Source organism: Python bivittatus, unplaced genomic scaffold (assembly GCF_059951505.1).
Source record: "Python bivittatus isolate LINGU-HERP-01145 unplaced genomic scaffold, Pbiv_v1 ctg000580_np1212, whole genome shotgun sequence".
Taxonomy (NCBI): domain Eukaryota; kingdom Metazoa; phylum Chordata; class Lepidosauria; order Squamata; family Pythonidae; genus Python; species Python bivittatus.
Window position 1 is genome coordinate 28,012,602 of NW_028277087.1, and position 15,071 is coordinate 28,027,672.

The 15,071-nt window shown below is 40.2% G+C and overlaps 1 protein-coding gene across 8 annotated transcripts in view; it reads left to right on the top strand.

Moving 5' to 3' along the window:
* The first annotated feature begins 12,174 nt into the window (after positions 1–12,174).
* The window catches only part of BEGAIN (brain enriched guanylate kinase associated), a 150,640-nt gene continuing 147,743 nt past the window's right edge, over positions 12,175–15,071 (top strand). For 2 of the 8 annotated variants that reach the window (XM_088149837.1, XM_088149840.1), the window contains exons 1-2: positions 13,414–13,545; positions 13,734–13,762. In XM_088149837.1, the coding sequence (XP_088005963.1) occupies positions 13,749–13,762 (14 nt within the window). In that variant the 5' untranslated portion in view covers positions 13,414–13,545; positions 13,734–13,748. Of the gene's footprint in view, positions 12,885–13,029; positions 13,648–13,733; positions 13,763–15,071 lie in introns of those variants that run through there. The other 6 variants (XM_088149836.1, XM_088149839.1, XM_088149834.1 and 3 more) reach the window with 5 other exon arrangements.

The window sequence follows — 15,071 nt, forward strand, 5'->3', positions numbered from 1 at the left end:
GTAGCTGGTTTTGATTTGGTTTGAGTGATCAGTAAATCTAACTGCATGGTTTGTAAACAATGGTTTAGGACAATATGGTATGCGAGCTCAGCCAATTAGGACTTATTCAATAAGCCATGGTTAAAGAAACCATATTTAAGAATTTTAGGACTTGTAAATCTCAACGTTTTGAGGGAGGATAGTCTGAGAAGCATGCAGTGTTCTCCTCTTAGTTTGGTACAAGAACTTTGCTGACTTCTCTAGTATATACATGCATTTCTGCCATCTGCTCTAGTACTGCTTGCAAACAGTGCCCAGAGAGTGGAACAGTGCAGACACCCTTGGATTTTTAAGATGCACCAGACTTTACCCGGTCCTACATATTAACACAATATATAATAAGTAATACTATTTAAATAGGAACACCCTTGTCTATATAGTCATGGATATATTTTGTGGCTCAAATTTCAAGCATTGATGATTTTACTCACAATCTTTTTAGGCATGAATTTCATTGTTATATTTTATCTTATTCTCTTTTTAATGCCCAATTCTATTTAATGTGTATTTTAATAGCTATGAGGGAAAGATTCTTGGAGGATCTATGGTTGCTAGGAAACTGTTGCCTCAGTTGTGCAGATATTCTACACTGCGCATATTATTCTGCATCAGATTTTATTGTGGCTTGGCAGCCTTAGGAAACAGAGGTTTGGGGAAATTCTATCCTTTTTTATATTTTTCAAGGGCAATGTTGGATGGATTTAACAATACAGATTATTTACAGTAGAAATGTCTGAATGTCATCATTATGCAAATCTAGTGTCACAATCTTATAATCCCAAACTAATACAGTTCAGCTTCAAAGCTGTAAAGTGATGAGATCCAAGGAGCAAAAATAGACGGGGAAGGGGAAACTGGGCAAATAGATAGTGGGGCTGGAGAAAAAGGACCAGTGAGATGGGGATAATTTAGAGCTGTGCAGCACTTGGGATTCAGTTCCAAAAAGGGGTGTTGATGCATATGGGAGGGTGACTGCATGAAAGAGGCGCCTTGAGGTGCTTTGGTCACCAGGAGAGAAGGAGGGAAGAAATTGCTGAATGACTGTACAAAGGAACAAACAATGAATGAGTTGAGGGGAAGGGCAAGATGGAAAGATTGGGGGTTGGATGGAATTAATGAGATCTTCAAAGAGAGAGTGAGAAGCTTAAAGAACAAAAGGCAATGTGTAAATTGGTATATTAACATGACACAAACAAGGATAACTTGCAAAGATAGAATGGTACAGAGGTGTAAAGTGAATGATGTTCACATACACTCAATTTAGTTACATTTCTTTTTCATTTTTTCTTATCTCCTGCCTGTATTTTCTTTTGACTACTACTTTTTTCTTCTTTTCTTCACATTGCATAATGTTGCATACCCTGAAATATACAGTACATCCGTGTGTGTGTGTGTGTGTGTGTGTGTGTGTGTTCATTTTCCCAGATGTTCATTGCCCTGGCCAAATACTCATTTAGATGGATATTAAGTACGTTCCAATGTGGTCCATGCATATAAAACATTTTTTTCAACTTTGTAATTAAACTTACTGAATCAAAGTATATTGGGCTGCAACAATTACTTTAGAAAGTAAGAGCTGTAGCAAACAGGCAGGGGTAAAGTCAGCAGATACTTGCTTTTTCTGCTATGCATCAAGTTTCAACTAACCTTGGGAGCAAATAAACCTCAATCTTCCCAGTATGTCATGGAAAATTATTCATGAGTCTACTTTGCCAGCTCAATATGTTTTAGTTTAATTAATCTTTAAAGCAACATCTTAGTATTATCAGAAGCTAGCATCTTGTAAGTTGTTTTATCCGCATTAACAAATTCAATATTGGTCAACTTTGTTCTTCAGGGACCCTCAGTAATCTCTAAGCAAACAAATGTTGCTTATTGCTAAAGCTTAAGTGGAAAGTTTGCAAAATCTCACTCAGATGTTTTCACAGGAGAAGATAAAAACAAGAATCAGGACACAAAAACAACTCCATAAAGACTAGCCTAATTATATAGTGCTACAAGTGTAAAAAGTATCTTTCTTTTATTCATTACAAATATTTTATTCATAATTCTTGTGCTTTCCCAAAATATTTGAGTGATTGGAACATTTTCTAGCAATGTTTGCTTTCTACTTATGGTCTTTGTGGAGGCAAGGGTAGTAGGGAGAGATAAAGCAAATGATTCTATGCATTTAACAAGGTTCTTTGTGAATGACATCCTTATTTGCCAGTTCTAATCTGTTCTTAAGAGAGTCAGTTTGGCATAGTGGTTAAAACACCAGGCTTGAAACAGAGAAACCGTGAGTTCTAGTCCCACCTTCGGCACAAAGCCAGCTGGGTAACCTCAGGCCAATCTCTCTCAGCCCTAGGAAGCAGCCGATGGCAAACCACTTCCAAAATGGGCAGTGTCAGGCTTCAGGGTTTAGTGACTGTGGCCTAGACAACAGATATCCTGATGTTTCACTGGCAACTGCAGAGACAAGGTGCTACAGGCAACTGAGCAGGGACTGGCTGGGCTCCTGTCTTTATAGCCAGGTGTCCTGACTGCTGGCTATAAGTACACTTCCAAAATCTGGTCAGGAAAACTGCAGGGACTTTTCCAGGCAATTGCCAGGAGTTAAAACTGATAATAATCTACTGTTCCTATTCCTTACTGGTAGCCATGTTTTCACAAGCCATTTAGGGATGGGGAAGAGGGACAGTCACTTAATGCTTTTTTTTTTTCTTGGCATATAAATTATATATATTTTTTACATCTGAAAGCTAGTAATTACTTCCAGCTTTGATGTTCCAAGATTGGTGTGGGCTTCTTTTTGAAATTTCTTAAATCCCAAGAGTGTGTTTTTGCTCCAAATAACTGCTTTGAGGGATTTTTAAATAAAAAGAGATAGATTAGATTAGATTAGATTAGATTAGATTAGATTAGATTAGATTAGATTAGATTTAGATTTAGATTAGATTAGATTAGATGCTGACTTTTCTATTTGTATTTAAGTTTAAATACCTTCTAAATACACCCTAAAATCACATAGTTATGGAGAATGCTTCTGAGCTAGTTTTCCTGTATGGCATAATAAAATTGTTTTAAGGTTCTACAGAAAAACTGGACAATGGTGGAGCATGAGTCCCTTGACCTCATCTGCCAAAATAAGGGTGCCACTATAACATTATATTTTTACAATGTTTCTACCCTACAATGGAACATAAGAGAACCATATACTAGAAGAATGTCCATGTAGCTCATTATTTACATCAGTGTTGTCCAAACTTGACCACTTTAAGATGAGTGGACTTCAACTCCCAGAATTCCCCAGCCAGCATGGCTGGCTGGAGAATTCTGGGAGTTGAAGTCCACTCATCTTAAAGTGGCCAAGTTTGGACAACACTGATTTACATTGACTGGTGGCAGAGGTTGTGGCCGAAGCTGACACTGACTGGTAGCAGGTTGGTGGCAGAGACTTTCAGGGAGCCTTACCCAGGCTGAACATCTCCAAAGTACGTTTCTACTAAAGAATGACGACTTTTCTCATGGAGTCACTCATATGGTTCAAATACATTCCCATATCACTCGATGTCTTATTACTAGATTATACAACATTTGGCTGCTGAATATATGAGTGGAGTCACATGCTGGTTTGGGGTTAAGTGATTATAAAAGTTTTACCTGTTACTTAAATCTCTGGCAGTTCAATGCCATTCTGCATTGAAAAATGGCTATATTTGGATTTCCCCCCATTATTTATATTCAGGCTAACTCTGAAGTTAAAAAGGAAGAAGCAACAGAAACAATGATTAAGTTTTAATTAGGTTAGGGGATGTCACGGCAATCTTATGTAGAATTACTTGGAGTTGCCTCCACTGAACTCAGTGGTGCTTACTACTGAGTATGTGCATTGATTCACTGAACTTTAGCCAATGATCTTTTGCCAACTGAAATGTTAGCTTGTGATTAGAAATGCAAACCATACTGCAGAGTGTCACCACTTGAAAGTAGCAGCATGAAGTAGAAATTGCATTTTCTTTTTTAAAAGGAGTCTGTAGCCTCAGCTTGATTTATTCTGCTCATTCCCTGCCTTCCATTGTACTAACCTATCAAAAACAGTAGTAAAACCCCAATTGTTATTGTTATTACTGCAGTCATTTGACATTTATTCTAGTGCTCCTACAGATGAAGTCATGGTCACCCCTGCTCTGAAGAAAGTTTTGTGCTACCCTGCATCCCCTCTCCTCATATCCTGCTGCCAAACTACAGGTTCTCATTTTCCCCAGGACCAATATTCTCCCAGTTTCCTAGTGAGCATGTATTTTTTCCAAAGCCTATTTTTCTTGCCATTACATCACACGGTTTGTAGGAATGCACATAATCTTCAGAGATGCAAGCAGCACTGGCAACAGCCGGTGCTGCTGAATCATTGACAACTTCAACCTTAACCACCTTCTCGTGCTCGCCTTGACAACTAGTCTACTGAACTGCAATTGGATGAAACCCCTCTCTAAAAATAGCATCACATATTCACTGAGTGTTCCTTTGGGTTTGCCTCCCCCCTTTCCTTTATGGAAGTGTGTGCAGGAAGGAGGGAAAGAAACAGGAAGGAGTGGAAAATATGACACATGTAAGAAGGAGCCAATGATCATTTTAATAGACATGGGTTGCTTTTGACAAAGGAATTTCTGGAGTCATATTTCAATGTCTCCTTTGCAATCTTAACAGCTCCACATTTTGTGTGGGAGTTAGAACTGACTCTTAAATTTACAGAGAATGACCTGGAGAAAGAATACTAAGGCACAGAACAGACTGAATCAGGGATAGGGGATGAGTGGAGGTATAAAGAGATTTCTTCTATAACCCTTTGATGACAAAAATATAATTCAGGTCCAATGTAGTCTTCAACTTGAGCTACATTTGTCATGATACTGTACTCAGCACAGCTTCACAGTTTTGAAAAAAAAAATTAAAAAACACATTTTTTTAAAGAAATGAAGCAAAGGGAAGTAAATATGAGAAAAAAAGAAACTGAACTTCTAGTGGAATCCTTGATGTATGATGGCAACATCATACTGAAATATTGATATCAATTCATTTCATCCAATATTTTGATTAGGAGTGACATCAAACTTTGGGATGCAAAGAACATAAAATGAGGTGGTGCTTTGCATCTGATAAATCATTTCTTATTATTAATGCTTTATTGACTGTTTTTTTAAAGTTATTTTACTGTATAACACAGACAGTCCTTGATGGTTCAAAACCTCATTTGCTCTTAAACAAAAAGCAGAATATAGAGACTGTTAAAGTAAGGGTATTACTGGACGTATTCATCATTTACAGCCTGCAGCACAATCCTATTCCAGTTATTACCCAGGGGGAATGGGGCTTACTCCCTAGAAATTGTTTAAGGAACTCAGCCATAAATATCCCCAGATGCATCCCCAAGACGTGTGAGGGATGGTTCAAAATGTTCCATGTTGTGGCAAACAAGATATTTGCTCAAAATGAAAGTTTTTGTCATCATGAGCTCATGATGGATGTAACAGCCTGGGTATCACCTCAAATGTTAAGGTTAAACTACAGTTCAGTTTCATTGACTAGAGTAACGTAAACCCACAGAAAGGGAAATATTTGCAAAAATATGTCACAAACATACCTGACGGTTCCAGTATTCTCTCATCCAAAGAAACTACAATGGTTAATGCTGCCCTACAGACTTCTCACCATGCAGATGAAGTGAAGAACCTGTATTATTTTATGATATGCCCAACTCCCAGAGACTCTGGATGGTTCACAGAGTAAAAACACAGAAAAAATAAGAACAAAGCAGTTTAACAATAAAGGCAAAGGAATAAAAAGGTGGCAAAACAGACAACAATGAAAACATAAACAACGCTACTCAGAAGGGGCTTTGACCACCCAAGCCAAAAGCCTGCGTGAACAGCCTGGTCTTCAGTGCCCTCCAAAACACAAGTAGGGTGGGAGCCACCCTGATCTTGGGTGGAAAGAACCTCATTCCAAAGGGCAGGTGCTGCTACATGTAGTAATATTTCATTCCTAGCTTTATTTTTAAAGTAACCCTACTACGTATAGTTAGGGCTGAGGCAGCAACTTCTGGGACCGATTTCTCCAGCTTTTTCACAAAAATCTATTATCCTTTCTTTTTTATAATGGCAGACATTTTAATATCACTTTCTCTGTTTAGCCATTATAACTTAGTCACAGATATAACTGTAGCTCTTCAGTTTGGCATCCTTAGAAGCAAACCTTCAGAGCATCTCTCTGTGCAAGGGACATGCCACATTTGTAGCCTTGCTTAATATATACCAACTCTGTCCTCTTGTCAGTTTTGCAAAGTCCTATTTGCATAGTGCCTGCTAATCTTCCTATCTCTTAAAACCAAGTGACACTTTGATAAATCAGGATGACATCAACAGGATGAAAGGTCAGATCTCAAGGATCTAGGAGACTATAAAAGGATGAATTCAAAATGCCCAGATTTTGCTATTCATGAAAAAAATGCACCAAATGTTTGAATAGCAACCTTTATGCCTAAATTGCATAATGCAATTATAAGTAATCCATATCCACAATACAAATGTAATATCTCTACTTTATGTTTCACACCTGCAGAAGTTATTTACAATTTAAGCTTAATATTAAGTAGAACTATGTACTAGTTCTTTGACTGCATACTCCTCTGATTTTCTGCTACTTTATCAGTCAGTGTTATTCTTAAATACTTTGTACCTTCTGGGGTCAAACTCAGCTGAGTTTACTCCAAATGAATTATTTCAAAAAGAGTGGCATTGTATTGTTTCCCTTTATTTGATCCAATATACTGTATACTGATGAAGCCAGTGAGCATTCCACAAACTAAAATAATCAAAGGTCTCCATAGATTCATATTTTAAAAACATAAGTGGGGTATTTATTTATTTATTTATTTATTTGATTTATATGGCTGCCCATCTCACACAAATTAACCTTAGCCCTTGTTTTCTCTGATGATGCTATTGTATATCATGCTTACAACATTTATGAATTAAGAAACCAGTCATAGCCCATCACCCTTGTACTGAAGGCTGACAAAAGGTAGCAAAATTAATTCATCAGACAAATAATTTAAAATTTTGAGTTTAATTATTTTACAACCCCCACTTTTTTACAGGGTAGTGTAATGGTATGTGGGAATGACCTTGGCAGACAGGGACCAAGGGAATGGTCAGATAAGAGATAGCATAGCCTGCAGCTAGGTAGTGGGTGGGGCAAGAGGCTCAGAAGAGACCCTCCCTAGTTTCTCGGGCTATAAATAAGACAGCAGTGGGGGGGAGAGAAATGTACTTTCAGACTTGCAAGATTGATGTTGGCCTTGCGGGGCAGACCAGATAGGAAACACAACCAGATGAGCTAATTCTACTTTATTGTAAAGCTGCATGGACAGAATCTTGCAAGTCTGAAGGTACATTTCTCCACCCCCCTTCTCCTTTACAGCCCAAGAAACTAGGGAAAGTCTCTTCTGAGCCCTAAAACGTTGCTTTGATGGCATTACTGTGCCTATCTGCTTTTTCTGTCCCAGGCCAGCAGCAAAGCTAGGAATATGATGACCCTTGTGGCCTGTATTTGGTATAGTAAATCACATCATGTTGTGCAGACCTGCTGTATGGCTCCAGGGCTTGAAATATTAAAATATGGATTTCTTCATATTATGCAGACATGATATATACTACAGCTACATTGTGCAAAAAAAAAAAATGTGCTCTCAAATAGTTCCCAGGGGATGGTCTGAAGACATACTTTGCTGAAGCTAAGCAAATCAGTATCTACTCAGTGCCTAAATGCAAAATTACCTAGGAATACTATATAGTCAAGAAATTAGAATGACCAAATCTGTAAAAATCAGATTCTTATATATTAGAGCTTATTTTCTGTTTCTGTGAAAATCAAGGCTGATTTGCACATTCATGATAGACTTTCATCTGTAAATGAATCATCACAATATTTCTGTAACATGCTTTTTAATGAAGCCAGCTCATCCCTCCATCCATCCAGCCTTCTGTTAAGTCTAAATGTTTAAGTAACCAAGTGATGCAAATGCAAATGTGGAACTGGTTCTGAGGACAACATGTATTTGAAGCACTGTAAAAAGTTCATCTAGAAATAGTCCTTGGCTTCCAGGTGCCTCTAGATGCATCTAACCTTGGTTTTCCTGAAGGCTTCACTGCCTGAAACCCAGAAACACAAATGGTTTAGAAGATGATTTTTAAATAAATAATTTAAAATATCTTCTTTTCCTAAACCAGTTTCAGTAACTGAATATATATGTTGCTTCAGCTTCAAATTTTCCTGCTTTATGTACAGGTGTTTATGCCAAACCTTCCATGGAGATACAATAGTGCTAAACTTGAAGTTGGTGCACTCACTTTACTGGAGTACTCAAATACTTACTGGTTAATGTGTAAAATGATGAAATTGAAAAAAGCATTTGAATGGATACAAAAATCTCATTTACTATTTTTGCAGGCTTTCAGACTCCACTACTAGCATCAAGTGATGAATAAACATGTGTGAACCAGTTTACAACTGAACTACTTAGGCAACAATTTCTAAAATGCTGTTCATTATATCTAAAGTACTCAAGTTTTAGTTGCATTAATCCAACTCCAGCTGTCACAGTCACACATACCAATTTACATCCCTTTCTTCTTCAAACGTCGAACCTTGTGTGAGATGGGCGGCTATATAAATATGAGGAAGGAAGGAAGGAAGGAAGGAAGGAAGGAAGGAAGGAAGGAAGGAAGGAAGGAAGGAAGGAAGGAAGGAAGGAAGGAAGGAAGGAAGGAAGGATACACGCTCCTCCCCTTTACAAAAATTTTTCCAACCCAATGGAAAGTTAGAAATTATATAGAGGGTATCAAAACTTCATCTGTCTGTCCATCAGCATAAAACTCTCCAAAAATTGGAGATTGGATAAAGTTTGGTATGCCTGGAGAAGCCAGCAAAAGGAAGATTGGGCTGGTTCCACCTTGGGACTGTGGTAAGAAACATTCCAGAAAAAAAGTTCTCTGGATGCATCCTTATGGAAGAGGCCATTGTACAATGGCCTGCTTCCTCTCTCCTGGTCACCTGACCTAGAATAGAGCTGCTATTAAGGGGTTGCAAAGAATTCCAGAATGGATGCTATGAATGGTACACCTTCCTTTCTTATTTCTTTGCATTCTCAAACTAGAGAGCTTTAGGTGTTAATTTTTCTGGGCCCCATACTAGAAACCTCAAGATCTGCTCCCAGAGGGAGGGTTATTCAACTTTCTATTATGGTATTATATTCACTTCTGACCACTAGGAGATCCTATATAAATTCCAGAAGTTATGCTCTCATTACCTTATTTATTCTCCCAATGACCATGTGAGGTTGAGAGAATTCAACTGGCCAAAGGTCTTCTACTGAACACTATTGTTCACTGAATTTTGAAACATAAGTTTCCTAATTGCAATTAATAATTTCTACACACAGCTTACCAGGTATCATCCTATCCTACAAAAGAAAAACAAACTGAAAATAGACTTCTTTGATGTGTAGAAATAAGCTGTGAGTTTTTAGAGAGGGTTTTGTTTACAGATGAGTCATCCAAGGTAGGATTAAATTCCATCATATCACCTCTTTCTGTAAGGGAAATAAGTTAATGATCTCAAAACCTTTCAGACTCCCATAAACAGTAGTTAAATGTACCGTTATGAGCTATTACATAATATCAAAGCTCAGTGCCCTCCTCCATCAATATATCTGGTCACTCAAAACTATTGCCTGAGCCACTTAAGAGCTATACATCCAATACTGTCATGTTAAAGCTTGTCCCCTGATAACTTTTGTTCACAAAGACCTTTACTTCTAACCTCCTATGCTATTAGCTACGCGTCCTTATGGAACATGTTAGAGCACAATAAAAATTGATGCAGATGTCTCTGCAAAAGCTAAAACCAAAGGAAACATAAGAGCTTCTTGGAAGTTGAACATTGATTTCCACCCTTTTTTTACACACACACTAACAGGAAAAAATTGCCAATGTGAATAGGGGTGGTCAAGGGCTGTATGGCACTTACAGATTCTGGATTTGACTAGCTCATGGGATATTCCTTGTGTGTAAAAGTATCCCCATTTGGAAATTATACTATACTATACTTCCTGAAGAAGTCCAATACTACGTTTCACCTTATGCAGAAGTTAGGTATTCCAGAAGTGGGCAGCCTTATATTGTTTTTTTGTGGCCCTTCTAAACCTGATTGCTGAAAAGGTATTGGATATTGGGAGGTGTAGCCAACACTTTTGGAGGTGCTAAGTTGGCAAGCTGGCCTGGTGCAGGGAGGGAGGTTGTCAGCAATGGGGTTGGCTAGCCCCCTAGAGGCCTAGCGTGGCTTCCATCAGCCTCTTGGATTGTTTTTCCCTCTTCTTTCCATCTGTGTAGATGTGTTTGTCTTTTTATAAATTTTAATCATGTATTTTTTGTTTTAACTTGATGTAAACTGCCCAGAGTCCCCCATTGCGGGGAGATGGGTAGGGATAAGCCTATGTATAAATAAATAAATAAATAAATAAATAAATAAATAAATAAATAAATCCTAGCCTTATTGTATTGTACTGTACTGTTTTGTAGATGATCAGTTTGAACAGTGTTTAGTTACACTTTAGTGTCAATTCTATTCTTCTGTCTATTTCTCCTGGATTGCCTAGTGCTGGGCAGAGAATTACTCCTGCCTTTTTTCCCCCAGCCAATTCTTATTTACTGGGATGAAAAAGAATTTGCTTTAGAAATTTCTTCCAGGGAGAAGGGCATTTCAGTGAAACGTTCATAGATAACCAAGGGATGTGTGTAAATGTTTTTCACTGCATAGTCATCTCTTCAGTGCTCTTCATCCTCCCTATCTACATACACTTCCATTTGATCCGAAGAATAGATGTCATTCCTCTCATTGGGCTTTTTCAATAGCAGTGCTACTGGTGCTATTAAGAAGGAATGCTGACCTTAAGAAACAGACACTTTCTTCTTGGTAAAATTTGGAAAATTTTCTGCCCACAAATTTGGTGAAGAATTAAAAAAAAAAGCCATTTGTGGCCAGCTCCAGTTGCATTATTGCATGCTCACTAGTTCAGTAGTCTAGAAGCAAATCACAAGAGATGTTGGGTAAGGCAGGGAGGTATTATACTAATTATTAAGACAATACAAAGTTAGAAAGGATACTTTGCATCACTAACGCTTCACACAAAGCAACCCTTTGAAGCTGCTTCTGAAAAGCAAAGCAAAGCTGCCGAATTAATTCATGTGCTTCTGACGCCTCCCTTCCAGTAGGGAGGAATTTGTGTATGGTCAGCACATTTGCAGAGGTCTCTTTCAGCTACAAGAATGTGATAGGGCAAATCATGTCATTGATGCACATGGATGAGGCAAACCTCTGCCAACCTGCACAGACCTTTTAGTTAGACATGTAGCTAGATTACTATGTCAGATTTCCTTTGAAGATTGTTCTGCTTCTAGTAAGGCCTGTTCTTCAACAGGGGGTCCACCACAGTGTGCATTGTAGTAGTAACGTCTCATTCCCTGAACATAACTGATAAAATACTGCCAGAAAGGTTGGCCATAACTGTAAAATGTTTCTATTTCCCAACACACCTGTTACCTCCTCTTCGTTCTTTCCTAGCAGCTGTACGTACTATGCCCAGACATAGGAATGTGCACGGATACAGATGGGAACCTGAATTCAATCTCATATGTTTGTGTAAAATCAGTGAAGGTGGGCTGATTCAGGAGGTTGCATTGACATATGCGAGTTGCTTGGGAAACACAAGGTTATATTCATATATAGGACATATGGACGGGCAGCATCCAGTTATATAGAACATATGCCAACTGTTACGCTTGAGATTTAGGGCAATCAGGCACACCTATTGGCGTGACATTTGGATAGGATGTTTATTCTTGCACACCAAACAATATGAGAGAATGGGGGAGGTGAATCAATAGTGCATTTTCCTGGAACTGCCAAGGCAACAATGGTTCAGGGGAATAACTTCACTTAATATGGAAACCGTAAGTGAATGGATTGTGGGAAAACAGGAGTGATACAGGGAGATTTGGGGATTTATTCTCAAAGAAAGAAACAAAATGCTGCCATATGAAAGTTCATTTCCTAGTTTAATTCATCTTACCTTTTTTATCTAAGCATCTTACATTGCACAGAGTATATAAAATCAGAGCATCTAAAATGAGGGATCTTCTTACTTTCTGGGACTAAACTTGAGGGGGGGGCAGGGGTACTTTTGGAAAATGTGTGATGATAAGTTTAGTTTGTGATGTTACTCTCTAATTCACAAAATTGGGATGAAAGGTTCTGGATTTAACTGAACTGAGAATCTGCTGACAGAAAGATACAGATGGACAGTGGCGCTTCACCTCGCTGGAGACCAGAGCCCCACTCTACGGCTTCATCGGGAAGCAACGGGTTAATCAGATGTCCCGATTCCGCGCACCGCCACAACCCGGCGCCTTCCCGGCGTCCCGGACTACATCTCCCATCATCCCCGGCCGAGCGTGGCCTGCGCTGGTCGGGGCTGTTGGGAGTTCTGGTCCAGCACACCTGGAAGGCGGTAGGTTAGGAGAAGGCTGCGGGAGGCAGAGACCGGCGGCTGCGGGACGCGAAACATGAAGCGAAAGGGTTGCGTGTGCCTCGCGCTCTCTCTCCTCCCCGGCTCTGCGGGGAACGGGCGGAACCGCCGGGTGAAGAGAGGCTTCCTCCTGGCCGTGTCCGTGGGCTGCAAGCCGGAGAAGAGGAAGAAGGAGCGGGGGAGGCTCCGGTTAACGGCTCGCCCTGAAACTTTCCCTGAGGTGTGTGATCCGAGCCAGGGCAGGGAGGAGGCTGGCGCAGCGCCGTAGCAGTTCTGCAAGAGGGAAGGAAAGCGGGGGGGAAGGGGAGAAAAGCGGGGGGGGGGAGAGAGAGAGAGAGATGCAGAGAGCTGTTAATTTTAAAGGCACTGAATTACGGGGGCGGGCGGCTTGGCGTCTTGGGGGGGGAGGGAGAACCGCTGATCATTGAAACTCTCCACCCGAGCTTCAGGGCTTATGCGCACTCCATCTGTCGATATCTCTGGGAAACGTGACGATTAACACACGCACGCACACACACACACACACCCCAGACACGCAGAGCCCCTGCCAAACCTCTCCGGTTTCTAGCGAAGCTAAGTCGTTGGATGGTTACAGCCGGCAGCCTCAACCGCTCTGCCGTGTCCCTCCCTCTGTCCTTCCCTTTCTCTTTCTCCTCCTCCTCCTCCCGCTGCTGCTGCTCGGGTCTGCCCCTGCGATTTCAAGTTTCTCTCTCCTGGCATCCGAGCGGCACAGAAACCTGTTACTGCCGGCTGGTTCTCCCTCTGCCAGCCTCTCCTCGGCGCTTCAAATCGAGTCCTTCCATGCCTGCCCGGGCCTCCTGGGTCGCCGGCGTCCTTTCTGCAGCCTGCTGCGTTCTGCTGGAGTTTCAGCCTCTCAGCCCGTGCGTGCGTGCGTGTGTGTGTGTTCGTGTTAATGCTCACCCCAAGACGTGGCCTCCGTTGGCAGTGGGCTTGGGAGTCCTTGGCCGGCAGCAGTCTTTGGGGTATATAGCCTGAACTATGCATTAATCTGCCCAGAGAAGGCTTCCCTGCCTTTCCATTCACTTGCTCCTTGTCTGATTTCTTGTAGGCCTCTGCGGCAGAGATGGAGAAAATAAGGTAAGCCAAATACCCCCCCCCGCCCCCCCATACACCCTTATTTCTTTCTTTTCAGGCAAGCAGTCTCTGGGTGTGTGAGAGAGCCCTTCTCTGTCAATCAGCACTGATGCTCTCTGTCCTCAGATCTCCGGCTTTGATATGCCAGAGGGGCAAATGGCATGCAGGGGATGAGTGAGGTGCTACTTCATTCTTTATTTCACTATTTCTGCAAACATGTTAATTCCAAAGGAGCATCTCTGCCTCTCTGCTGACATGTTTCTTTTCCAAGGTGTGAGGGATAGTTGCTTGAATAAATGCAGTAGCCACCACCACCACTTGTCAGTTTGACTGCAAGAGCCTGCTTTCCCTGTTCAGTGAGGAAAGCCAGATCAATAATTCCCAGGAAGGGGGGGGGGGGCGCCAAGGGAGAAGCTACCAGTAATATTCATTTTTTTAAAAAAATCTGACCATCTGACTGCTAATTTTCATTTCAGTGTAAATGTTGCAGCATTAATATTTGATTTTATGTTTTATGTTCCTTGAGTAATGGCAATCTTTTTTTTTTTTTACATTGTTTTCTCTGTGTTCAAAATGCTGTCTGTCTATGGAAGTTTCTTCTGAGTGTCACTCCCTCCTTTAAGTCAAGGAGATGGCAATTGGAAGAGGACAAGTTTTCCAGTTCATGTCTTGACTGCTAAGTCTGCTTTGGAAATTGGTTTCTTGTACAGTACGTCTTGCAATAAGTAATTCACCTTAGACAAAGGCCATAATACCTTGTTAAATTAATTGTTGTCAGCTCTAGCAAAGTGTGTGTGTGTGTGTATGCAATCCTATTTATGCTTACTAGAGAGGAAGCCCCACTGAACACAACAGGACTTATATTGGAGTAAACTAGTTTTGCAATGTGAGCAACAGATTTGGAACCTGAAAATAATTTCTTGCGTTTAAGCAATATTTATTTTAACATTCCGGGTTACTTTCCAAGATTTCTGGTTTACTAGCTTTATTTCTTTCAATTCTTAGCACTGTAGGCAGCATATCCAATGGTTTTTGAATTTCTGGATATTAAAAGGCTTTCCATTAAGTTGGTATACCCTCTAAACAAAAGACAGGAAAAATCAAGTAAGAGCTGAATTCTTGAAGAAATGTGAATGATTCTGTTTTTGAGAATTTAGCTTGAAAAAACATAGTTTGGTTTATTTTTATGGTAGGAAAATACCATAATGGAACATTCAAAGTGTTTTAGCATAGTTTTATTTGAAGTTCATTCATTATTCGTTGGAGTCATGGGAATTGAAGATTGGAATTTCTCAGGTTGATGGAAAATGTC